The following is a 26,015-nucleotide window of genomic DNA, read 5'->3' on the forward strand; positions in this document are numbered from 1 at the left end:
ACAATGTGTCATGTTTAATAATTTTACATATCAGCATTCCAGGCTGCACAAGAAAAGTAGGCATTTACACTCTTTGAATAGAGAACTTACTGATCATCGAAAGTTAAAATGTATTTCTGTTCTCATCAATATGAAGACCATCAGACGACAGCAGATGGAAACACTGTGTTACAAAAGTGTAAAGAAAGATTATTAAATTACTGCACATTTGCCTTGAGTTGAGAGTTTGTTTGGACTTCCCGTGTGTTTTGTGGCAGTTATGTTTTTGCTGTAGCCTTATAGTCTGTGAGAAGTGTTGCAAAATTTCAGCTCTTTACCTCCTCTTTTTATATACATTCTGCAAACAAACTGCCAAATCCAACAACTGAACATGTTAATGCATTAACTTTTAAAACATGATACTATGCTAATTACCAACATTGACATTGCAGCATCTTTTCATAAGTAATACAAGGCTGTTGATTAGTAACCGAGTTACTGGTATCAATGTTTGTATCGTGCAACCAGCCCATGTTTGTGTGTATATAAGACTGAATCAGCATTCGTTACTTTTACTGCTTCTGTGTGAACAGATGACAAAGTCCACATTCTGAACACTCCAATGAGCAACTCTCGGGTGTAAGGTCTTCATAGCACTATGTTGTGTAAGATGACATATGGCCTCACATGGCTGCCACTGCAAGCCTAAAGCCACACCATCTTTGTCCAGCTGCTTATATGTGATCGGGCACCTTCCTCAAGAATCACGCACCACAACCCTTCCCTGTCTTACGCAGACAAAACTGCTATTGCATGTGTAGTTATGTACTCGGTGTGTCCATTTATTTAAATGCAGAGCAGATGTTATTTTTTTTATTTTTTTAGATGATGCTAAATATGTTTGCGAGATGACGTAAAGAAGCACTAATAACTTAATCTAAAAAGTGACTCAAATCCTGGATCAATCAAGTCGGCGACTCAAGAAAAACAAAAGGAGATTTGAATCCGAGCCAATCTTACGAAGCAATCCCATTCCCTCCACAAACCAAACCCCAATCAAAAGGCCTTTTACAAGCAAAGCACAATTCTCGACTAATCACGCTGCATGTACCTTCTGAGCTCAATTCGGCCAATCATGTTTCCTTTCCTTCATGATGAATGCGTTTGGTGGGTCACGTCGCCATCCTGTCTATATCTAACTGCCTTACTTTCTGCCAACATGCAAAAATAGGGGAAAGAAGCTGGAGCAAGGAGGAGGAGAGGAAAGGAGGAATGGGGGGGCTGAGCTTAGGAGTGGTATAGTGGTACACAGATGGTAACTCAGTGGGCCCATAGGACTTTGGCATTCTGGAAATGTACCTTGCTGAGATTGGACTAGAATTATGTTTGGCATAAGTACGCCAAACACAACTGCGTGATAATGTCCTGCCTTATTTCACTCTCTCATTCAAGCTCCCACTACGGCTCCACTGACTCAAAGGACCTCAACAATGGCTTTACATCCTCTTTTTTTTAGCTTTTGCCTCTTTCTCGATTCATTTTCCTCTCATATGCTCAATGCTGATGGGATGCACCGACTGAACCCTGCTTAATGTATCTCTGCTCTCAATATGTGTCTGCTTATTTCAGTGTTAACTAATGTTTGTGTGAGAAATAGAAATACATATTGATTCTCCCTATCTCTGTGTTGCTATGCTCCTTAAATATCCAGTCATTCCCACCGAAAATGGGTCTCTCTGTTATTTCAAGCCACATGTCGGTACAGACGTTGATTTTTAATTGGTATAAAAATATGGAGTTAGAATTGTATAAAAATGAATATGTTCACAAATACAGAATCATAAATGTGTAACCTAATTCACATGAACAAAACAGGATTCATAAATATCCAAATGCACGGACGATTTGTTCAGTTATTTTGAATTAAAAAATGTATTGTTCAATCCGCATTTGCAAATTGTACCACATCTGTGGGTCGCCTTGGAATTGTGACTTTTCTTACAGGTTATGATTCACAAATTCATTAGTACAAGTCATTGGTCTTAAACTCAATTCCTGGAGGGCCACAGCTCTGCACAGTTTTGCTCCAACCCTAATCAAACACCTGATCCAGCTAATCAAGGTCTTCAGGATTACTAGAAACTTCCAAGCAGGTGTGATTTGGAGCTGGTTGGAGCTAAACTCTGCAGAGCTGTGGCCCCCCAGGAATTGAGTTTGAGACCACTGGTACAAGTATATTTTCTTCAGACTTTAAAAATTACCTTTGTTAAAAAAGTATTTTGTTTTATTTACCTGTGAATAAGATGAAATATAGTTAATGAAAAACTGCAGAAGATGTTGTTTTCAATGAATATATGTTAAATTAGTTTCTTACACGATTACAATTTAGTTTTTCTTGTTTCTAGAAACAATGTAATAAAGTACATGACATTTTGTTCAATCTATGGTGAAATGAAAAAAAATATGTTGATGAATTAATACAGTTACATTCAACTCAATGTTGTCCTTCTGCTGTACAATGCACTTTAATGGAAAAGGAGTGATGTTGTGCTGAAATGTTACATTTACACAGGAACATTCACATCTCATCGCAACCAAATGAACAACCTGAAAATTCAGATTGTGACAACTGAATTTGATTGAAATCCACACATTTTACAAAGAGCAACTTTTTTTCTCTGCAATAGGAACATATGGTCCAGAGAGATATTTGAAGCAACTCCTTTATTTTGTACACACACAACATAATTTAGAAGATTCACTTTACTACAAATCAAAGTCGGTGTCGCTCTCCAAATTTTCCAGTGTACTTGTATGTCTTTGAGCACTAAATATAATGTGACAGGCAGCAAGGAAGCCTGCAACGAAGTGAGTGACTCAAATTACTAAACTAAAAGTATTACTTTGAATTTTGTTTCTGTGTAATTGTAACATTTAAACATGACACGACTCTCCAATAAAAAGACATATTGCAGAGACAAGATTACTTGAGTTGATCATTTGTGAAATGTATATGTGAATCTCAAAATCTGCAAACAGGAATCTAAGGTGACAATCATAATGTGAAGATTTGCATGTGAAAAATTTATTTGTAATACAAAATCATTTGCAAACCTCAATTTGAATAAAGTCATGCATTTGTACATATATTCACTTTAATACTGTTCTGACCCCATATACAACCGTTATGCCTGACAGATTTATCCATTGGCCAAGTTCATACCTCACCGCTGCTATGATGTCATTAAAGCATTCAAATTCATTATTAGACAAAACCTACCAATGAAACAACCAGGACTGTTCGAAAGATTATACTGCCTTGTAAAACAAGTCACAGAATCATAGATAAGCAGAAAATCTAAAAAAGTAAGTGTATATGTAACACCTTAAATTAGATCAGAGACAAAACAGTTCAGGACCTGATGCAAAAATGACCAGAAAAGCCCACAGCGATCTAGAAGATAGTCTTTCTTAAATGTCAGCCAAAATCAGACAAATATGAATACACATTGCCCAATGCTAACAACGGACATGATACTAACCAGACAAGCTCAGTTCTGACCCTTTAACATTCTTTACACCCGTCTGTGTGTGACATCACTTATACGTCACTGGCAGCTCTTCTTTAGACATGGTTCATCTCAATGACCTGTTTTTCCATGCAAACTATTCCATCCAAATTCTTAAGGGAATATTCCAGGTTCAATCCAAGTTAATGGATAAGATCTGTGTTACGTGCAGCCAGATTATCAGTGATAATTCAGCAAAAGCCAGCACCATGACCATCAAGACCTCCAGACCTTTGACAGCTCCTGAGCTTTCGATAAAACTTAAGACTGAACTTCTGCATTTTCATATTCCCATCCACAGACAGTCAGATAATAAGGGTGACATCAAAATCAAAAGTGCATTATGGGTTTTCCCATTTCTATTGCATATACAGCCACTTTACAGCTGTAAATTCCCCCTTTAAGCTCAACTGACAGCATTTGTGTCATAATTTTCACCCAAAAAAAGTTTCAGCCCTTAACTTAAAAAATAAAAAAAACAATGTTATGGCGTGCACACAATTTGTGCGCAAACTAGTGTCATTTTAATCAGAATCCTTGTGGATTTTGCACAAGGGGGATGAACGTGAATGCAGATTTTGCTCATTTCCAAATTGGTCACATGCATTTGCCGTGCTGAACAAACAGAAAACTGCTTGATTAGAATGTGACTTCTGTTCATCTGTGCTTTATACATTCCTAGGCTACTGAAAACAAACAGTGGATCTTTTTGTACACAGAATAATGCTAATAGGCAAGAAACTTACAATGGAAGACAACAGGACCTAATTTTAAAGCTACATTTTTGCGAAAGCGCTTACATCAATTCCTCTGTTAAAAACTTGTGTATTACTTGATTAGTACTGTAAATATATTTAAATCATCATTTTTGTAGACATTTGTTTGTTTGTGATGTTGTGCTGTCATGGGAACATCGTAAAATTGGATATAACTTTACACAATAAAACCATGTTAACATCTTGTGTTTTTGTGTTTCTCAGTAATCAGTATTTTAATGTTTACACTTACTTCCACTGTAAGTCCCTCACTAAGATTTTGCTTAGTTTTTTTTATTTTTATAAAAGTAGCATAAATAATTGTTGTAGCAATCAATAATATGCCCCAAACGCTGTCATTTGAGCAAACAATGTAACTTTGACTGAACCCCTGGTATTCCTTTAAAACATGTTATTCCAAACAAAGGTGGTACTTATGATTTTAAATTACAATTAGCACAATAAATATCAATATGATTACAAAATATACACATTATGAATCTCTTGAACCTTCCAATAATGTTTTGAACACCAATAGAGGATGCGTACCTGTGGCAGTGCGATGGAGAGCTGTCTCTGTAGCGAGTCCTTCTCGTGACCCAGCTCTCGCAGACGTAGCTGTGCCGTGCCGAGACTCTCCTGGGTCTCTCTGAGACTCTCTAGCAGCCGCTCTCTCTCCGTCAGCATGTTCACCATCAGAGACTCCAGATTTCCAGTGCTCCCCCCCTCGTCTCCACCGCGGGCTTCCCGGCCCCCATAGCCACCACCCATGCCCCCTGCTCCGCCCCCCATGCCCCCACCACCTCCAGCAGGAGAGGACGGGCCTCCACCACCACCCCGGCCGTCCTCGGAGATGGTGGGCATCACCTCACACATCATCTTGAGGCCGTGAACAGGTGCGAGAGTTTAAGGGCGAGTGTGTGTATGTATTGGCCCTACAAACAGAGCAATTTGCGAGGATCACAGTGTGGGACTGTGAATCTGATGGTGTTTGTGTGCCGGAGAGCCTACGGCACACAGATAAACAACTTGTCATTCACATGCGGGTGTTTCGGGTGGTTTAGTGTGTGGTCTATGGTAAGAACGTGTACATTAACAGTCTGTAATGTGTGTGGGAATGTGAGTATTGCAGATATGTTAAACTATGCGTGCAGTTGTTCTCTCTTTCTTTTCCTCTATTTCCTGTCCCTCAGTGAGTGTCTGTTTGAATTCAGCCTCTATTCAAGCTTTCCGTCTGGAATCTCCTAATTGCTGTGCTCTTCTTCAAGGGTGGACATGTACTGTTAGAGTTGTTTTCTTTACAATGAGTTTATTATCCACAGCTTTTCCTTTATTTTTCCCTCAGTGCTCAGGTAGATTCATGAGTTGTGTTGCTATTTCCTGATTGGCATCAAGGCTCCTGATTGGCTCTTAGTATGTGCTATTCAAAATCCTTGGCTTGGGTGCGTTTGGGTGGAGCAGCAGGGCGTGGTCTCAGGTGGGACATAAGTGGCAGGAGAAAGTAGGAGGGGAAAGTCACTGGGTCGCAAGGACTGGATTGGGGAAAAGGAAGGGTGGGCATGGAGGACAGTTTTCTACCCAATGGGTTCGAACTTCAAGTAAAGGAGAGCTGAAGAGGGAAATAAAGGAGAGTGACATTAGCACAAATGGTCAAAGCTGGGCAAGATATGAAGAAATAAAGCATTATCCATCCAATCCAGTGAATTCACAGTCTGAGCAAACCATTTTAAAACAGCAAGTTTCCCAGTAGACTTTTTTTTTTACAATAGCACTTTTATTGACTCTTGGGATCCCAAAAAAGGGAAAGACAAGACAGTATACATGGAGAAAATAATACAATAAACAAAACCAAAAAGAATTTGGAGAGCAACTTTTATGACATTTTACTTTTGTGATTACAAATGCTTTTCCATGCTTTTTTAATGCATTGGGATAGATAAGTGGGGAATGATCTGTCCTGTTCAATTGCAGATGTACCTTTATGAACATTTAAACATGGGATTACCCTACTATAAAAAAAGGAAGACAAGTTAAACTAAAGAAACCACACATTAACATGGTTTAGCTATACTAGCCATTTAGTATATATTGTGTAATAATACTAATGGTAATCAATCCGAAAGAATATATGCAATGCACGCACATGGAACGCGTGATCTCTGTGATGCCCAGATGCACAAAACAGACCCTCCCACCTCTGTAATAAACATGGAGATGTTAGTCCCGTCCGAATTGGTATCGCAGACTTCAGGTGGTACAAAATCGAAACTCAAATGTAGTTTAGAAAACTAGTCCCGTCCGAATAGGGCTATTGATCATTTAAAGCTTTAAAACCTACTGTGATTAAAGACACTGAATTGAAAACAGAACTGCTTAAAAGTAATATGCCAGTCTTGACCGTGACATCATTGACATGCATATAACTTTTTGATTCATATTCCGGGTAAGCCTTTATTCTGAAAACAGATTTCCATATGCTCCAGAAATAGTGACATATCAGCACATCCTGAACATTTTTCTGTTTTCTTGAGCCATTTATAGTGCACTTTGGTCATTTTGAAGAGTAATTTAACTCAACTCTAAAGCTACGATTTGCGAAATAGAGGTCACGAGACTCTTACAAATATAAGCCATGATGATTCTTTCAATTTTATAAAATCTTCTTTAGAAAAGAAAAAGGGTTTGATTTCTCAAAATACTTAAGTTGTTTATATCTGATATCAAAAATTACCTTTGCATGGATTTAGTTAAAAAGGAATGTTCAGTTACAGTCGATATTCCGAATACGACCCACAAATCTTAATTATACAAGCATGTGCTATCTAATCAAGATTTCCAGAAGCCAAAACACTAGATTAATCTGCTTATGGCAATCAATGTGTTGGCATGACCCTTGCCTAATCACAATATGACCACATTTTGATGCACATCAGAATATCCCCGTGCATGTAAAAGCACCGAGTGAGAGACATGGACTTAGCACTCAAATCACTCGGCTCTTCGACACAGGAGTCAGCACTAGATGGTGGCAGACACATTGGGGAGCATCAAACTAAAAATAACATTGTAACCATCGGGTTTCCCCCTCACAGAAATCTGGGAATAGCATGAAAGAGCGTCCAGTTCCAGTGAATGTCGACCGGAATTTGGAAGAATCAATAGGGCAGTGATTCCTCGCGCAGGCCACAAATCGTGCTAAATACACCCAGTCTTGAATTTTAACGACGTCGAGGCGAATAAACACAATGTACCAGCCTCGATTCCGCGACTGTCATGCAGAACATTCAAATCTACACCCAATCCCGTTTGTTTTGTCTCTCTGGCTGTCTGTCTGTCCGTCCCTCCGTCTTTCTGTCTCCCTCTTTCTCCGACACACACCTATTTCAGAACCGTTCAATATAGACCACAACCGTTCCCTACAACGCTTTTATTTTACGTTCGTCTTCTGATAATGTTACAGACTCTGTAAAGCCTAATAGTCGCGAGGCTAATGGATGCGCATGATATACGGAAATGAAATCATGGTGTGTAACGATCATGTAGCCGGGCACCGCTTTTTGTGTGTCCGTGGACGAGGAAGAAACGGGTGTCGTTTAAAGGGAACCCGTGCGTGATTGGATCCTGCTGATCTTGTTTATTCCGCACTAACATGAATGGCTCGATGAAAATAATAAAAATAAAAAACGCCGCTCAGCGCTCAAACTGGGCTGGTGTGTGTGTTGACGTATTCCTGCTCCACCATGATATATATATGTGCCGTCTCTCTTCTGCAGATACGCGACTGAACGAAATGATTACATTTTGACTTGTCTAACGAACAAAGCATCGTGTCATTTCTTCAAATGTTGCTGTTTTATTCTATTCCTCCCATCCTTTCGCCTCGCCCCCTCCTCCCAAGTCCTCCATCCCCCTCCTCTTCTCCACAGCTGGGCGATATCACACACACCAACATGCGAAAATACACAAGAAAATGCATGCGATGCTGAAATATGCACCGCTCACCGTTGTCATCGTCGAGAGTAAACGCTAGACATCATCATCATCATCATCATTTCATCCCCGTCGACCCCATCGGAGCGCAGCGCTTTCGGGTGCCGAATTCGCCCAGTTATCAGCCTCCCCCCTTCCCTCTTCCTCACACATGTAACGACGGCACCGAGCGAGCAAACGTTACACCTAACCACAGACAACTCCAGTCCCTCTCTCTCTCTCTTCCTCCCTCCCTCCCTCTCGATGTAAAGGTGCTGGCTCTTAAAGAAACATTCGCGCCTGCTTCGCCACCACAGCCAGCACAAACGCGAGCTGTTGCTGGGGCTGCTGTGCTCCAGCACCTTTCCGCACATAAGAGGATGAACGTGTTATTTTAAGAGCGGTGCATGAGCATTCATGGGCGAAAGGTCCAACTGGTTCAGCGCTGGCCGGGTACCACTGAGAGCTTCAGCAGTCGGTCTGCTCTCTCTGTGCCGCCACATCCACTCCCTCTAGCGGCTGTTTTCAGTACTGCGCCTCTCTAACCATCCGCACTTGTTAACAATCACATCATTTTTTTTACAGCGTCTCATTGCATCATCACTCAAGTGCGGCTTTTATTGGGTCTTCAAATGTTAAATTGACGATAACTGTGTTTAGAGTGAAATAATATTTTGCATCTACTCCTTGTCGAAATAATTATTTCTAGCCAAACCAATTAGGCTACTCTATGAAACTAAATGTTTATTAAAAAAATATCTATTTAAATACAGGCTACACATCTTACAAGAACACACTTGAGTAGCCTATTGCACCAGTGGTCAAACTGATGTAAATATAAAGTGTATATTATATAAAGACTTCGGTTTATTACGTTTATAGACATCTCCATCAGCTTTCATTTGCACAGTAGCCTACTCTAGTGCATGTTAAATTGCCTTTTGTCACATCTAGCATAGCTAGCTAACCGTTAAACACCTCAAAAGACATTTTAAACAAAACAAAGGATTTCTACATTTATAATTAGGCTACAAGCTATTTTCCCGTCCGATATCAGAAAGCGCACGAGTGCTAGAGATGTGCGTTTGTTCACATTTAGCGCACACTAACTTAATTTAATAACAAACTAAATTATGTTTAGCCACTGACACATCTGAAAATGCAGTCGAAACATTTATATTTAAAAAAGTAAAAATAGCCTAGTAGTCTTGTTTGTAACGCCACCTTACTTTGACTACATTTGGAAAAGTTTCAAACTCTGCTCAGACACCCTGTGACTCGTTAGGTGGAGAAAAAAAACTTTCTTCTACAAAAATGCAAATAATTTGTGATGTAAGCTATATTTTATATCTAGTCATGAGATAATCACAATAACAAGCTATCCGCATGACGTAGTGCGTGCGCTTGGGGAAAATCAAATGACCCGCGAGACGCGCCTTGAGTCGAGGAGCCCCTTGAGTGGCGGAGGCCACGGCCATAAATGCTGCAAGCAAATAAAAAACAGACACCAGAGACTCCTCCACCAATAAACCAAACGACGAGGAGGGCTTCTGCATTGATAAAGGCCAATAAAACAGGGGGAGAGCAGGGTGGCGCTATGAGAAGGGTCCCGAAAGGGATGACGTAATGTGTTTTTAGAGGATGATGTCATCGTTGTGCACAAGGAGAGGATTTAAAGACACAGTTATGCAATGGTATAACTTGCAGCTGGAGCCATTGCTGCACAAGAATAAAGTGTGGGATTTCTGCTTTGAAAAATGCCTCAATTAATATTTTCTTAGCTTTTCTACTTCTTCTAGCTTTTTACTTCTCACTTTGAAAACCCCCAAACCATGGCAAGATTTTATATGCCATTTTTACATAACATACCCGAATATACCAAGGTGTTAAAATTGATGTCTTAAGCATAACACTACTCTTGTGCATTACAGCGTGTCTGTAACTTGCATAGCTTGTAGTACTAGCATCTCTACCCATGCACAGTCGGTCACCATGGCAACAGAGGCAACATGGTGTTTATCAGAGTGTCTTTTGCAGCTGCATCATCAGAGCCTTCCGAGCCAGTGTGCACTTCGGAAAAGAGATAAGGAGAGGACACTGCTGAGGTACACTGGAATATAACCAACCCTAGTCCTCATGGGTAAAAGAAAAGTTCAGGATGAGCAGATGGTCACAACAAAGCCTCCAATTTAAGAAAACCATAACGTTTAAAGATTTTTTTAGGCAAAGTTCACCCCCACATTTACAGTTCTGCCATCTTTTGCTCACCTTTGTGTTATTCCAAATCTGTATAACTCTATTTTCTTCTGTGGAACACAAAAGAAGATATTTTGAAGCAAGTTGGTAACCAAATAGTTTTACTATTGATTTCCACCAAATGACCCCCCCCCCCCCAAAAAAAAAGAGAAATTTTTTCTAATTATCTTTTACATTCCACAGAAGATGGTTATGATGCATGTTTTCATGTTTTAACTATCCCTTTAAGAAGTTTGATGCTTTAAAAACAAAGGTTTTCTTTAAGAACATTTAAACATTCATGGAATCTTTCAGTTCCACACAATGTTCTTTACAGGCTCTTAAAAATAAAGGTTCTCTGCATTTATGGTTCCATGGAACTTTTACATTCCTCAGGAGGGTACTAAAATAATCTTTGCACTAAAAAATGGTTCACAGAAAGATTCTTTGGGGGAACAAACAAAAATAAATCAATAAAAATGTTGAACCTTTAAATTTCAGAGAGCACAGATGTCAATTTATGTGATGCACCAAAAACCAACAGCAGATTAATGACCATTGTGCTTTTTTTAACATTCAAACTATTTATTAGAATTCTGTATGTTATGGTTCTTCTTGGCGTACAATACCCTTGTCTCCACGTCTTGTAAATGACTCTAGAGATGACAATCGCAGTGGGAGACTGTCGTCTGTCCATGTGAACTCAGCACATTTAATTTCTCTCTCTCTGTGTGTGTGTGTGTGTGTGTGTGTGTGTGTGTGTGGTGGTGGTGGTGGTGGTGGTCTGATGTGCAGAGCGGTTTGGTTCTATCACACAATAGCAAAGTGTTGACCCAAAAATCACCTGAGCATTATCAGAAAGTACATCAGGACCAATGTTTTATGCTCAGGATGCAATCCATTGTCTGCAGTTCCACCGCCGTCAGACCGTACGGCTCAGAGAGTGATAAATACTGCGCATAATGGTGCAGAAGCAGCAGAAATTTCTCAAATGTGGATATCGTGATTAAGGGGATGACAAGTACGTTTGGCACAGAGTTAGAAGTGCTGAGGGAAGTTTTATGAGCTCTTAGCTCCCTCTCCTGTCCATAAAGGCTATTGCAATATGGCCCACATATAAACACTGAGGTGCTGTAGTGTTGAATAATAGTGCTGTGTTAACTGCTTAGTTGTCTCTTATCATCACTCACAGGCGGAGAAAGGACAAGCGGAGGGAATATCATATACCTTGTTTATTAAGAAATCAGCTGTTGTACGATTCTAATGGTCGCTTTCCTCCACAAGAACCACATCTGCCTCAGATCTGCTTCTGCTGAAACTACAGCACAGAAGTGAAGATTTTAAAGGGATAGTTCAACTAAAAATAGGAATTATGTCATCATCCTCATTTTGTTCCAGACCTGTATGAATGACTGACTTCGGTGAAACACAAAACGTCTTCGTGCACCATTCACTTTCATTGAATCGAAAAACACAAGAGTAAATGATGGGATAATTTTCATTTCTCTGGTGGAATAATCCATTAAAACACCTGAAAAACTTCATAATAGTGGATTATGTATGATAAAGAGGGTCCTAACATAAGCAAGAGAAATCGTTAGGGGCCTAACATAAGCAAATGTGAGAAACAGGATGTGTAAACCAGACAGTCCATGCTCCAGAGACACAGTAAAATACCTACCGACTTCATATATATATATATATATATATATATATATATATATATATATATATATATATATATATATATATATATATATATATATGAAAGAGGCATTATGAAAAGTGGATGATTCAGCAGTCAGCCCACTCGCTGATGCAAATGACTCGAACAGAAGCCCTCTTTCACACTATCCAAAGCAAGTACTCGTTTCATCAGACTCTTCCCACAGTCTCTGAGTCATCTTTCTTGGCTCTATTATATTCCTCTTGTCTTTTACAAGCTACAGAATTCAACAAATAATTCCTTCCTCCGTTTGCTGCTTAACCGAGTTCCCTGTCCTTGTGAAACAACACCAAACTGAAACAAAACCTGACTTTGTTTGTCACAAAGGAAATTAAATGAATTAAATGCATGAAAACAGATATAAGGGTTGGTTTTTATTGCCAGTTATTTTTGAGGTCTACATGATATCATAATGGACTTTCTTAGAACTTATTTTTGATTAATCTCACTCATTATTATTCAGTTTTCATTTAGTATTAAATTATTATTTAGCAACTTTTGAATCTGTAATTAAATTATCTTTTTTTCTTTTCTTTTTTTTTTTCCAAATCAGCATTGGACCTCACTGGCTTTCATTGTACGCAAAATAAACAAACAGATAAATACATTAAACACATTGTTTTATGTTCCACAGCGAGAAGTAAACTCATAAAGATTTAAATTTTGGGGGGTGAACTAGCCCTTAGAAAAATTATAGTAGCAAAAGCCCTCAAAGTAAACAATCCCTGTGCGAAATGTTTAAATATGTGGACAGCACTTAGTTTCAGATCGCTGCACTGATTGTGTGGAGGGACATTATTTACACACCAACAGTAGCATCATTAGAGACTAGTGGAAGTGAAAGGTGACAGCTGCAGCAGAAGAGGTGGAGCTTTAAGGTCACTGGGGTTAGGCAGTGTCTGACTGAACTGGAATGGAATTTACAGCAAGTATGTGCCATGTGGCAAGGAGTGTGAGCAAATAACACTCAACACAGGTCAGTGAATACTTCAGAACAATGCCACTGTCACAACCAGCTTTCACAGAGATGGAAAAAAAACTAAAACAAATTGATTTATTGAGAGAGAGAAGCAGAACAGCTCTAACTGACATTTGGAGCCAAGGAATTTAGAAACAAAACGGGCTGAATCATTATATGAATGGTTTTGTTGCAGATCACAATTTGAATTTAAAGTTCATTGTCATTTATCAACCCAGTAATTTGGATTTTTGCTATGTTACACATGATCAAACATATTTAAAGCAATGCATAACACTATAATCTTGAAATATCAGTTGCGTTAAAGAAAACAAAAATTTTACCCAAAAATTTAAAATTGTATCATTATATACTATTACTTATTATATATATATATATATAAAACACACATTTTTGGAGGTTGTGAATAAACTATATCAGAGTTTGGAGTATGTAACATTTAAAAAATGTGTTACTTGCAGTTTCTTTGCAGTCATTTGACAAATTTAAGTTTTTGTTTTTCTCCATACATTTCAATGTCCTGGCAAAAATCAATGGGGTTCATTGTTGTTTTGACTTTTACTATACAGACAGATTGTTTAGCCATTCAGTTAGTAAATGATGACAGAATTACAATTCTTTAACATCCCTTTAATACAAACCACATTATTTTACAGGATTTAAAATCCGACAGTTGCATATTTTCTTAAATATCCTTTATTAAATGAAAAAAATACTGTCACGGAATCAGTGAGATTGAATATTACACAGAAAAAAGTAGATTCATTGCACATTGCTGTATGGGAATATGTTTGATTTACAGTTCTGTACCCGTCCAGAGTCTATTTGAAACCTTAAATCAGAAAGCCTTGTCTATAAGGTTTTTCTTACATAATGTGAACCACCAGTTAAACACATTAAACTTTGAAACCAGGGCAAAAGTAACAAAACCCAGACTACCCGCATACAAAGCCACATATCCAATATTAGCCATTCTTTAGAAGGAAACAAGTGAACCATCTAGATTGATGCCACTGCATTTAAGATTTGAGCATATTTGGTTAAATATGAAGCAGAAAACACCACGAGTATGTATTTGAGGAGTGTATCCTGCTAATTGTTGTTCTTGTCTGGTTATGTAAAGCTAAGAGAATAGAATAAGAACAGGTTAAGTCAGTAGGCTTGTATGAGTATGTGCTCTGAACAATTCAAGAGGCGGGTTGTGGACACTTTTAGATCAGGTAGAAGTGCGTATGTGTTAGGAGGTGTGCTGAGGCAGATTCTGTGGTGGCTCAGCTGGCAGGTTATTCTGAGCGACTGGGACTTTCACCCCTAAAAAAATACAAACAGGCAATGTTCACCATACTGAAACATTCACCTTCATAGTGTAAACAGAGTCCGTTTCAATGTTCTCACCTTGACTGTCTTCATTTGCGAGTTTCTGCATCTCTTCTTGAAACTGGAGCTCTCCATTAGGACCTGAGGGGGGCTGTCTGTTCACTGCCTGTTGCTCCATTTGTTTTTGTGACATCTCCTTTACGGCCTGATTAGAAATAAAACAAGCTCTCAGTTCTCTGGCATCAAAATAATCTATACAAAAATACAATGAACTTAAATTCATATAAAATGTATAATATAAATAAGTGTGATTGTTAGTTACTATTACATAATTCATAAACATAACTTAAGTTTTTTATATTATACAAACATTCTTACCAAAGAAAATTTGTAATATTAGCAAGAAATGATACAGCTATGCAAATTATATACAGGCAACCCAAGAAAAGGGTGGGAAGCATCTGAAAGCAGTCTTTTACCTGCTGATATTCTCGTTTCTGGGCTTCTAGAGCTTTGCTTCTCTCTTGGAGAAGTTCCTGCTCCTGTCGTAATTTCTCCGCCCTTCTGCCGAGCTCCATCTCCTTATCCTGAAGTTCTGCCTCAAAGCGCTGCAGCTCCTCTTCGGTGTACACTGGCTTTGTATCATCCAGTGTCTTGAAGTGTAGAAAGATAATGAGTTGGCACAAAACACTGGCAGGTAAAGACAGTATAATATAGTGGGACATGCATCTAACCTCCCATTCGTTTTGGTTGTTGAACTCTTTCTTCTCCGTAGATTTGAGGAACTCTTCCAGGCTGACCAGTCGATCACGATTGAGATCGACCTGCAGTGAGAGGAAGCAGCGAGCGAGGAATAAGCTTATTTTAAAAGTCAACGGTTTAAAGGTAATTAAAAATTAACTGAAGCAACTAATAAAATATCAAAAGTAATGCAGTGAACATTTTAAATCAGTTAAAAGAACGGTTATTTCTTCATCTCGTGAATCCTGAAAGAACAGAACGGATGGAGTCACTGCTTCTCTACACTTTGTGAATGTGTTAAAAAGCTGAAGGTGAAAGACACACTCATTACATTCAAACATCTTATTCGGTGTTCATTCTGTGTTTTTTTTTACACTCAACACACTCAAAAAGAGTTTTACGTTTTGCATGACATGTTCCCGCATCCTTAGCCTCTCTTCCTCCATCTCCATCATGTCATCCTCTTCATTCTTAGGATCATACACCTTCTCCAGCTAAGACAGTAAAAAAAGAAAAGATGAACACGTCGGAAAGAGAGGAACAGTTTGCACCTTTTCAGGTTTTGCCATTCGCTCCTTTTCTGCAAGTCAAGGACAGCTTTTATGAGCTTCATCAAACATGCCATTATGGATTTCTATGTTGATGATGTTTAACTCAGGACAGCCATTAGAGCCCACTAGAGTCTTAACTGCTGACTCAGTCACAGCATAAAGAGGCTTCCATCCCCGTCAATAACAGATTGTAGTGATTCACCGACCTCAAAGGTGAAACATTACCTCTTTTGTGAAGAGGGCCTCCAGCTCTTGCTCATCCAACACTCCGTCACCATTCGTGTCTAAGAGAGAAAACGCTATTACATTTATTTTCCTTGTGAAACAGCTGCTTGTGGACAGCTTAAGGATGAAAAAGACTCACCGTGGAGCTTAAAGAATGTCTTGGGATTGAACTCCTGTGGGTCAAGCCCATCTGTCTCTTTCCAGACCTCCCGCAACTGATCCACGCTACCCTGAAAGGATGAAAAGAAGAACGTTTACTTAGCAAATGTGCTAAGCAGCTCATCTCAATCTATCTATCTATACATCTCCCCTTCTTGCCCCCTCACCGGAGCGTTAACTTTAGGGTGTTGTCTGTGCTTTTCTTTCAGCTCCTGGATTCTCTTCTCCTCCTCCTCTCTCTTCTCCTGGTCCAAACTCTTCAGGTACTCCCTCCTCTCATGCTCTTTCAGCATCTCGTAGCGCTTAAACTCCTCATGACGTTCTGCATCATAATTCTCAAGATCTTTAGTGGCCTAACAAGCACACACACACAAAAACAATGGGTATGACTCTTCACTTTATTTTTATTTAGTTGAATTTATTATTTATTATTATTATTATTACTTCCAAGTTTTCAATGCAGCACACCCATAAAAAATTTGCATTTCTTGAGCCGGCCTCAAAACCAGTTTTTGAATGTGAAAACCACTTGAACGTCATAAGTGGACCTCAGGCAACAGTATAAAATTATAATTTAAAAAAGCCAGCTCAAAACCCCCTTTAATGTTGTTTTTTTGCTAATTCACATTATGGCATGTTAGGAATGCATGTTACCGTAACGATAAGCAGCTCCAAGTCTTTGGCCTCAAAAGTGTTCTGATTATGAGGGTCCAGATGTTCAAACTGCTTCAACAAGGAGGCATGATCCATCTGGACACCTGCAATCACAAAGCATTTGTGTGAACATGCAGAGTCACGTCAACAGATTTTCTTGCCCAGCAGAATCACTCGAGTAACAAACACACTCACTCTGTGCGTTGGTGCTGTCCAGTTTAGCCTTCAGCAACATCCTGAGGCGGGACACTTCCTGCCTCTTCAACTCATCCAGTCGCGTCCTCACATGGTGGCCCACCAAATCCAACTCCTTACTGAGGCGTCCATTCTAAAACAGTATCCTTCCATTAAGGACTTCAAGTACCGATGAAATTATAAAATTATATAAAGCATGGAAAGTTAAGAAATGACCTACACATCTCAAATTACATAAAAATAATAAAAATATGAATGCAATATAAAATAGATAAAATGTTAAAAAAAAAAAAAAAAAAAAAAACATTAAAATGAATTTAAAAATCCTTCATAAAGAGTTCATAATAAAGTCCTTAAATAAAAAAAGAGCTTTTGAACCATGAACCAGCACAGATATGAATCACATTAAAAACTTTCATTTAAAGCACTGTGTACTTAATGTTTTTCATGAGATCTACGCAACTCAAATTATATAAAACAATAAATGATACATACAATAATTGAAAAATAAGTAGTTTGTGAGAGTATGTGACAAACTAGATTAAAAAAAAAGCTGAAATCACTCTTATTTGTGACTTCTAAAGAAGCATATTATAACTCACTCTCTGAGCTCCTGCTAGGTCTGTCTTGAAGGACACTTACACCTTGTCATTTTATATAAGGAAGAGGAATGGGATTCTTCCACCTGAGCCCTACTGTTGTTGTGCTTTACCTTGATGTCGTCTGTGTTGGCAGACTGGAGTTTTTCTCTGAAGTGAGGGTCTGTTTCCAGCACCTCGATCACCTCTCGGAGGTAACGGTCATAGTACAGCCCAGTATCCTGAGATATGCACATACAGCCAAAACATGTGAATATTGAGCAAAATGATTAATGCTCTAGCCTGAGCAAGATTTGAGACCAGTCTTACCGCATTCTCCTCTGGTTTCTCCTCCTCGGGAGGGTCCTGTTTGCGGTCTATTGGCACTGTCCACACCACGAGACACATAGACAGAAGCAGCAGCACCTTCACGCCCCCAGTCATCCTGGGATACCTGTGTATACATCGATTGGACAACATCTACTGTCACACTACAGATATACCACAACACGGAAGAAGCATCAGCTTATGTTTTTTATATACAGAGAGAGCGGTCTCTTTAAACAGACAGGTTTATTTATAGAAGTTCACATCGATCATGATAAGAGAGAGAGCAGCCGAGGAAAGGAACAGTTCGCCAAAAAAAAAACACGGAACATATTTCGCAACAGATACAACTTCATGAGAAAAACAGTCAAACACAGTTACAGACGCCTATAAAGTCGTCTGATCTGAACGTCTATAGTCTAAAACAAATAAACGGCAAGTTTTCTTACCACAGAGTGAGATCCTGTTTGAGCGGTGAGTGAAACCTCCGACTACAAATTACTCAGCGTCACTGGCTCAAAAACAAGCGCGGCCAGGAATTATGACGCAATCCAAACGCGACGCTTTCTGCCCAGTATTTTGAATAGACGGTATTTTGTCTCTGTGACACCGTTAGTTAATATATATATATATATATATATATATATATATATATATATATATATATATATATATATATATATATATATATATATATATATATATATATATATATATATAATTCCATTATGCCAATTTACAAAAAATAAATAAATGTAAGTGCCCCTAAACAAAACACTTTATTTGCATGTAAAGAAAATGCTCTTCCTATTTTTATAATTTACGTAATAATAATAATAAAGATGATGATAATGATGATCATAATTATTATCATTATATTTATACACTAAAACATTGTAAAACTCAAGGACCAAGATTGATTATATTAGTTTTTAGAAGATCTTGCAGTGTCTTTCTTTCTTTCTTTCTTACTTTGTTTCATATTTTAATTGTGCTAGATGGACTTTGAGAGTCTTAACTAATTACATTTTTAGAAGACCTTGCAGCATTATCTTTCTTTCTTTCTTTCTTTCTTTCTTTCTTTCTTTCTTTCTTTCTTTCTTTCTTTCTTTCTTTCTTTCTGTCTTGTCATCTGTTGTTGTATAAATGGACTTTGAGAGATGCACACTGTTGGCAAACATAGACACTTTATTTTAATTTACCTCTAAAAATAGATATTTGTTTTTATCCAACACTTTGATTACAAACAGGCTGAAACACTGACAAACGAAATAAATTAAATATAAAAAGGTGCACACACACAATAAATAACACGATAATACAAAACGTATGGAATACATAAATTCAAAAGAGTAAACCTGAAAAGCATAAGAAGTCACAATTACAGTTATGGCAACAGAACTTAATAAATATGGCACACGTAAATCGTAATCTTGCAAACAAATAAATACAAATTATTATAAATTAGATCACTTCAGAAGTTACATAAGACAAAAACATAAATGTCACATTGTGTTTAAATCAGTTTTACTGATAAATAAAAGTGAGACGCGATAAATATCCCTCATGAATTAATTAACCCTGTATTAAAAGTCTATTTCTCTTAGGTCTGTGGGTGTGCTGGCTCTTTCCTCATCATCATCCTCATTCTCGTCTTTCTCCTGCTGTGCTCCGCTCCTCAGTCTCTCGCGGAGAGCGCCCTCTATCTGCTCAGTGCAGCACTGCAGCAGCACCTGTCGGCACCAGCAGCAGAAGTTATCAAGCAGGAACTCAAAAATAATTTTCTATTTCTCTCTAAACATGATTATATTATTGTTGTTTTATGTTACGCTATCTCAGACAAATATTCACTCACCACATCAGTCTGACAGAGTGTGGCCAGGGCAGAGGTCATGACACTCATCTCTCCCGCACTCTTGGTCCTCAGACCCCGCAGGGCAGAGTTCAGTGCAGCAGCAGCCACCAGTGATGGAGGGGTTCCCAGAAAGCGCGAGTCACACACACACAAGGCGACAAGTGTATTGCTGTGGCGCCGCAGCGTTGCGACGAAGTCTCCTGTGCGCGCGTCCCCATCCCTGAGCTCCCCGAGAGTGCGCAGGAAGTGTGGGATAAAGTCCTGAGGGGTCACTGCTGCCACATCCCACCTCAGAGTCGCCAGCACCACACGCTCCATTTCCTGTTGGAGTGAGCATACTGATTAGTACTGTCTGTGTATATGCCAAAACAATACACTATTACACAAATTATTTAATTTATAATGGAAAAAAAAAACACTCACCCGCAGGTTTGATGAGAGAAAGTGGTACTCTGCTGCCGCACAGAGAGTATCTGCACTAACTGTGTCAGTTTCGGTCAGTTTTGAAGCCACCAGGACACAAGCTGCAGCCAGACAGGAGGGAGACACAGGCAGGGACAGAGTGGACGACAGATATCGATCCAGAAGAGAGACAGCCAGGGGAAATACAGACTCATCACAGTCACATTCACTGCACACCTGTGAAAACACAGAAGAGGAAGATTTAAACAGCAACACAAAAAGCCCTTATAGTCAAAGCAAACATAAAAATGACTGTAGAAACGTTGCCTTTGGCATTCAGTTAGTATGTTTCATCTTGATCTGAAGTCCTCAATTAATTAGCTATTTAAAGTATATTTGTCTTTAGGGTTATAAATGCAGGTAATATTGACATTATCATTATATTTAGAACTAGACTTTCATATTTAGTATTTTTTGTAGTGCTTTTGTTTTTCATGGCTTTATGCTATTTTTTGTGTGCTGTTATTTGTACAAAGGCATGTGGGTTTAAAACTTTACGTTTTAAGGCCTGTGTGCTCAAAACGTCACTCGGTTATTACATTTTTGGATTTTTGGAGCCTAGGTGTGATGACTTATTTTCTGTTTCCGTTACAAATATATACTTTTAAGCCATTGCAAGCAGTTTACAGATCTTCATAAAGCTTCAAAATCTTCAAAATCTAATAAATTATTAGATATTTCAGCAACTCACATAAATCTAACCACAATTTGGCAATCCCTAGTTTAAGGGTTTCAGTCCCTACACTGAGATTTTTTTAAAATATGTTCCCCAATAAATTTCTAGTAAAATATTAAATCAATACAATATAAGAATTAAACAGAAAAACGTAAAAAAAAAAAAAATAAAAAAAAAATTGTAAAACTCTACAAATCTTTGTTTTAGAACTTTTGTTTATAACTTAAAAAAAAAATTGACCTTGTATTTTGTATTGTGAAAAAAACATGAAATTACTGATATTAAAAACATGAACAACATATTTGACTTTTAACACTGGATTTTGGTGTTTAGCATGTAAAAACTACCTCCATGGTCCACTTGGCCAGTTCCTCTCTGCGCTGTGGTTCTCTCTGGATGAGAGAGATGTAGAGAGGAGACGGCAGGTATCTCTCCTCTGACTGCAGAAGTCTCTGAATAACCCTCAGTCCGGAGGCGCTGGGGTCCCATGGGGCTCGGACCGAAGACTGAGTCCTGTCCTGACCCTCTACCTCCTCACACCACAGAGACACAGACATCCTTCCTGCCAGCAGTGTGTCTCAGAAGTCTTGGTCCCAAGTAAAAGAGTTAGTGCAAACTTCCTTGCCCTCTTGAAAGTGCTTGGGTTTTAATGTGTGTTGGTGAGTGAGTGAGTGTCTGTGTGCGTTTCTCAACTGCCCTCTCTCTTCTGTCCGCTTATATATGCTGTGAGTGAAAGGGTGGCTGCTGAAGAAAAAAAGTGAGGAATAAATGAGGGGTGTGTAAAATTAGTGGAGTAAAGAAAAAAGTCCACAACGCTGGCTGAGCAACAATGGCATCAACAGGTGGAGAGAGGGAGAGAGAGAGAGAGAGGGAGGAGAGAGGAGCGCAGACAAGAGAGGGAGTCGCCCAGAGGGACACAGCAACAGCTTGTCACCGTCACTGAGAGAGAGAGGAGAGAAAGAGGTCATCATCGTGCTGTGACAATGGGAATGACTAACAATAAGACTTGGATGTTTGTTGACAGTGAAGGGTATCAGATAAAAATGGTGGGATTACATTTACACATCTATTTATCAAATAAAGATTTAAAACTGCATATGCAGTAGTTCATGGACATTGATGTATTTGACTCTGGAAAAGTCCTGCTAGTGGTTGAGGGTCATGGATTTTAAGGCATTCTCCACAAATGTGTTCTCATAACTTTATAGCATTAGAGACGTAAATGCCATTTTTGTCTCGTGACACCCATCAGAAATGTTAGATAAACTATTATCTAAACTAAAACTAACTTGGCATTAAAAAAGCAGCGAGTCTTTCATTTTTCAAGTTTATTTTTAATGATTAAGTCAAAGCTGAACCAATCAACCCTATGTTGAAACACAATCAAATTTCTTAAGTTTATGTAAAATAGAATTTTATCAATGAAAACTACCAAGTATTTTTTAATGGTTTAAATCATGCCTGTTTAATTGAATTGTTATTATATCATGCTATATATATATATATATATATATATATATATATATATATATATATATATATATATATATATATATATATATATATATATATAAAACATAACTCATATAATATTAATACAATTAGATCAACATTTTCTAAAGATTAAGCACCTATTTTCACTGACCTTTTAAGACAAGGATTCCAAAACATTTAGTCAGGCAGACCTTAAATATCTACATGAACAACCCTCTGAGATTTTCATTTAATAATTTAACAACACATGCACATGTTCACAGTTCTCAGATGTAGGTTAAGGTTCACATGACAAAATAAAAAGCTAGTTAAGTGCCTTATTTTTTTTAACATTTGATTTGAGTTGGTAGACTTTATTAATCCCACAATGTGGAAATCCATTTGCTACTGCATACTCCACAAGCAAGATGCATTAAATAAAGAAAAACATACTAAAAACATACAGTTTTGTTATTGCAACTGTTGGGAGGAAGGATCTGTGATAGTGCTCCTTCTCACACAGTGAATGTATCAGTGTATTGCTGAAGGAACTACTCAGGGACACCACATTCTCATGCAAAGGGTGAGAGTTGGGTTTATAGCACTGGATTTTGGTATTTATTGGTATTTATCACTGCAGTTTTTGTAGTAACAGCCTTTTGAGGCTTCATTTCAAATTCTAACCAATACAAAGTTTTTGTCTTGTCTAGAATATGTAATGAAGCCACAGAAGGCTGTTACTACAAAAAAAGTGCAGTAAGACTGAAACTGATAACCCAGAACACCTGATTTTCCAGGTCTGAAATGACATCAGGCTCAGAGCAGATGCAAAAGCTTTCTGAAATCTGATGCAGGAGTGTGAGACTGAGACTGATGAGTAGAGACGGAGAGTGTGCAACCTTTGTTTTCTTTGCACTCAAGTCACACTCGCTCACGTGCCACCTTGTCACTCCGTCACCCTCGTTTTGTGTGGTATCTCATTGTCAAAGCAACTAGTCTCCCATTATGCCTCTCCATCTCACACAGCACACACTCGTTCAGCCCCTCCCTGGGCCTGTGGCAATCTGGTGTCCTGTTTAAAGAGCGGTGAGTCCTCATGGGAGGGCTGGGCGAGGTATGTGCAACAGACAGTGGAGCCGGCAGGTCAATGAGCCGTATTGTCTCTCTTTACAAATCACTGTCAGACACCAGTGCCTGGCCTTCTGCTCCCACTCACTTCACACACACTTCCACACACTCGCACTCGACTCCTGGATGGCCCCTCACAGTCACAGCAGGACACGTTTAAGTGGAGACCTCAGGACTGGATTCGTCAGTGTGTCTACAGGTGGTTGAGCTTTTGTAAAAAAAAAAAAAAAATATAACTTTCTTCACAGCAACAGTTTTTATTTTATTTTTGATGTATAATTTAGTGCATTCATTCACAGGACATCAGCAATTTGTGTGAATTTCATTTTCTTCTGTAACTTTTCCAACACACCAGCAGTAAGACCAAAACATGCGCCATCACTACTGTAAAAATTAAGACATATACTGTATAATATATTAGAACATATATATTTACTTATATATACAGTATTGTTCAAAATAATAGCAGTACAATGTGACTAACCAGAATAATCAAGGTTTTTCGTATATTTTTTTATTGCTACGTGGCAAACAAGTTACCAGTAGGTTCAGTAGATTCTCAGAAAACAAACAAGACCCAGCATTCATGATATGCACGCTCTTAAGGCTGTGCAATTGGGCAATTAGTTGAAAGGGGTGTGTTCAAAAAAATAGCAGTGTCTACCTTTGACTGTACAAACTCAAAACTATTTTGTACAAACATTTTTTTTTTTCTGGGATTTAGCAATCCTGTGAATCACTAAACTAATATTTAGTTGTATGACCACAGTTTTTTAAAACTGCTTGACATCTGTGTGGCATGGAGTCAACCAACTTGTGGCACCTCTCAGCTGTTATTCCACTCCATGATTCTTTAACAACATTCCACAATTCATTCACATTTCTTGGTTTTGCTTCAGAAACAGCATTTTTGATATCACCCCACAAGTTCTCAATTGGATTAAGGTCTGGAGATTGGGCTGGCCACTCCATAACATTAATTTTGTTGGTTTGGAACCAAGACTTTGCCCGTTTACTAGTGTGTTTTGGGTCATTGTCTTGTTGAAACAACCATTTCAAGGGCATGTCCTCTTCAGCATAGGGCAACATGACCTCTTCAAGTATTTTAACATATGCAAACTGATCCATGATCCCTGGTATGCAATAAATAGGCCCAACACCATAGTAGGAGAAACATGCCCATATCATGATGCTTGCACCTCCATGCTTCACTGTCTTCACTGTGTACTGTGGCTTGAATTCAGAGTTTGGGGGTCGTCTCACAAACTGCCTGTGGCCCTTGGACCCAAAAAGAACAAATTTTACTCTCATCAGTCCACAAAATGTTCCTCCATTTCTCTTTAGGCCAGTTGATGTGTTCTTTGGCAAATTGTAACCTCTTCTGCACATGCCTTTTTTTTAACAGAGGGACTTTGCGGGGGCCACCTGATTCACACCTGTTTCTTCACAAAATTGATGACCTCAGTGATTGAATGCCACACTGCTATTTTTTTGAACACACCCCTTTCAACTAATTCAACTAATTGCCCAATTGATATGGGCATGTTTCTCCTACTATGGTGTTGGGCCTATTTATTGCATACCAGGGATCATGGATCAGTTTGCATATGTTAAAATACTTGAAGAGGTCATGTTGCCCTATGCTGAAGAGGACATGCCCTTGAAATGGTTGTTTCAACAAGACAATGACCCAAAACACACTAAACGGGCAAAGTCTTGGTTCCAAACCAACAAAATTAATGTTATGGAGTGGCCAGCCCAATCTCCAGACCTTAATCCAATTGAGAACTTGTGGGGTGATATCAAAAATGCTGTTTCTGAAGCAAAACCAAGAAATGTGAATGAATTGTGGAATGTTGTTAAAGAATCATGGAGTGGAATAACAGCTGAGAGGTGCCACAAGTTGGTTGACTCCATGCCACACAGATGTCAAGCAGTTTTAAAAAACTGTGGTCATACAACTAAATATTAGTTTAGTGATTCACAGGATTGCTAAATCCCAGAAAAAAAAAAATGTTTGTACAAAATAGTTTTGAGTTTGTACAGTCAAAGGTAGACACTGCTATTTTTTTGAACACACCCCTTTCAACTAATTGCCCAATTGCACAGCCTTAAGAGCGTGCATATCATGAATGCTGGGTCTTGTTTGTTTTCTGAGAATCTACTGAACCTACTGGTAACTTGTTTGCCACGTAGCAATAAAAAATATACTAAAAACCTTGATTATTCTGGTTAGTCACATTGTACTGCTATTATTTTGAACAATACTGTATATTAGAATGATATCTGAAGGGTCATGTGACACTGAAGACTACATTAATGGCTGGTGTTATAAATTGGTTAATGCTAATAAATGTTATTGTATTTTTCATCAAATAAATTCAGCCTTGTTTAGTCAAATATATAGGTATATAATTAGCTAGGGGGTAAAAGGGTTAGAATAAAAATTACATTAACTTGAG

The 26,015-nt window shown here is 38.4% G+C and overlaps 3 protein-coding genes across 4 annotated transcripts in view; all 3 read right to left on the bottom strand.

The window, feature by feature from the left end:
* Window positions 1–8,511, bottom strand: part of ppfia3 (PTPRF interacting protein alpha 3) — a 33,216-nt gene extending 24,705 nt beyond the window's left edge. For both annotated transcript variants that reach the window (XM_052545986.1, XM_052545978.1), the window contains exons 1-2: window positions 8,306–8,511; window positions 4,853–5,912 (exon numbers count right to left, since the gene is read on the bottom strand). In XM_052545986.1, the coding sequence (XP_052401946.1) occupies window positions 4,853–5,182 (330 nt within the window). In that variant the 5' untranslated portion in view covers window positions 5,183–5,912; window positions 8,306–8,511. The remainder of the gene's footprint in view (window positions 1–4,852; window positions 5,913–8,305) is intronic.
* Window positions 8,512–13,827: 5,316 nt separating this feature from the next.
* LOC127949096 (nucleobindin-1) lies at window positions 13,828–18,548 on the bottom strand. Its single transcript, XM_052546038.1, has 13 exons — window positions 18,409–18,548; window positions 17,963–18,086; window positions 17,767–17,874; window positions 17,055–17,187; window positions 16,860–16,963; window positions 16,373–16,558; window positions 16,186–16,276; window positions 16,047–16,105; window positions 15,672–15,764; window positions 15,264–15,353; window positions 15,009–15,182; window positions 14,608–14,734; window positions 13,828–14,523 (listed from the first exon to the last, which is right to left on the bottom strand). The coding sequence occupies exons 2-13, from the start codon at window positions 18,074–18,076 to the stop codon at window positions 14,450–14,452; spliced, it is 1,353 nt and encodes a 450-aa protein (XP_052401998.1). The 5' UTR covers window positions 18,077–18,086; window positions 18,409–18,548; the 3' UTR covers window positions 13,828–14,449.
* Window positions 18,549–19,276: 728 nt separating this feature from the next.
* On the bottom strand, window positions 19,277–21,624 carry LOC127942930 (G1/S-specific cyclin-D2-like). Its single transcript, XM_052538951.1, has 4 exons — window positions 21,300–21,624; window positions 20,238–20,453; window positions 19,815–20,135; window positions 19,277–19,692 (listed from the first exon to the last, which is right to left on the bottom strand). The coding sequence occupies exons 1-4, from the start codon at window positions 21,507–21,509 to the stop codon at window positions 19,546–19,548; spliced, it is 894 nt and encodes a 297-aa protein (XP_052394911.1). The 5' UTR covers window positions 21,510–21,624; the 3' UTR covers window positions 19,277–19,545.
* Between the last annotated feature and the right edge of the window lie 4,391 nt (window positions 21,625–26,015).

The sequence above is a fragment of the Carassius gibelio genome, chromosome A3, assembly GCF_023724105.1.
Source record: "Carassius gibelio isolate Cgi1373 ecotype wild population from Czech Republic chromosome A3, carGib1.2-hapl.c, whole genome shotgun sequence".
Lineage (NCBI taxonomy): Eukaryota > Metazoa > Chordata > Actinopteri > Cypriniformes > Cyprinidae > Carassius > Carassius gibelio.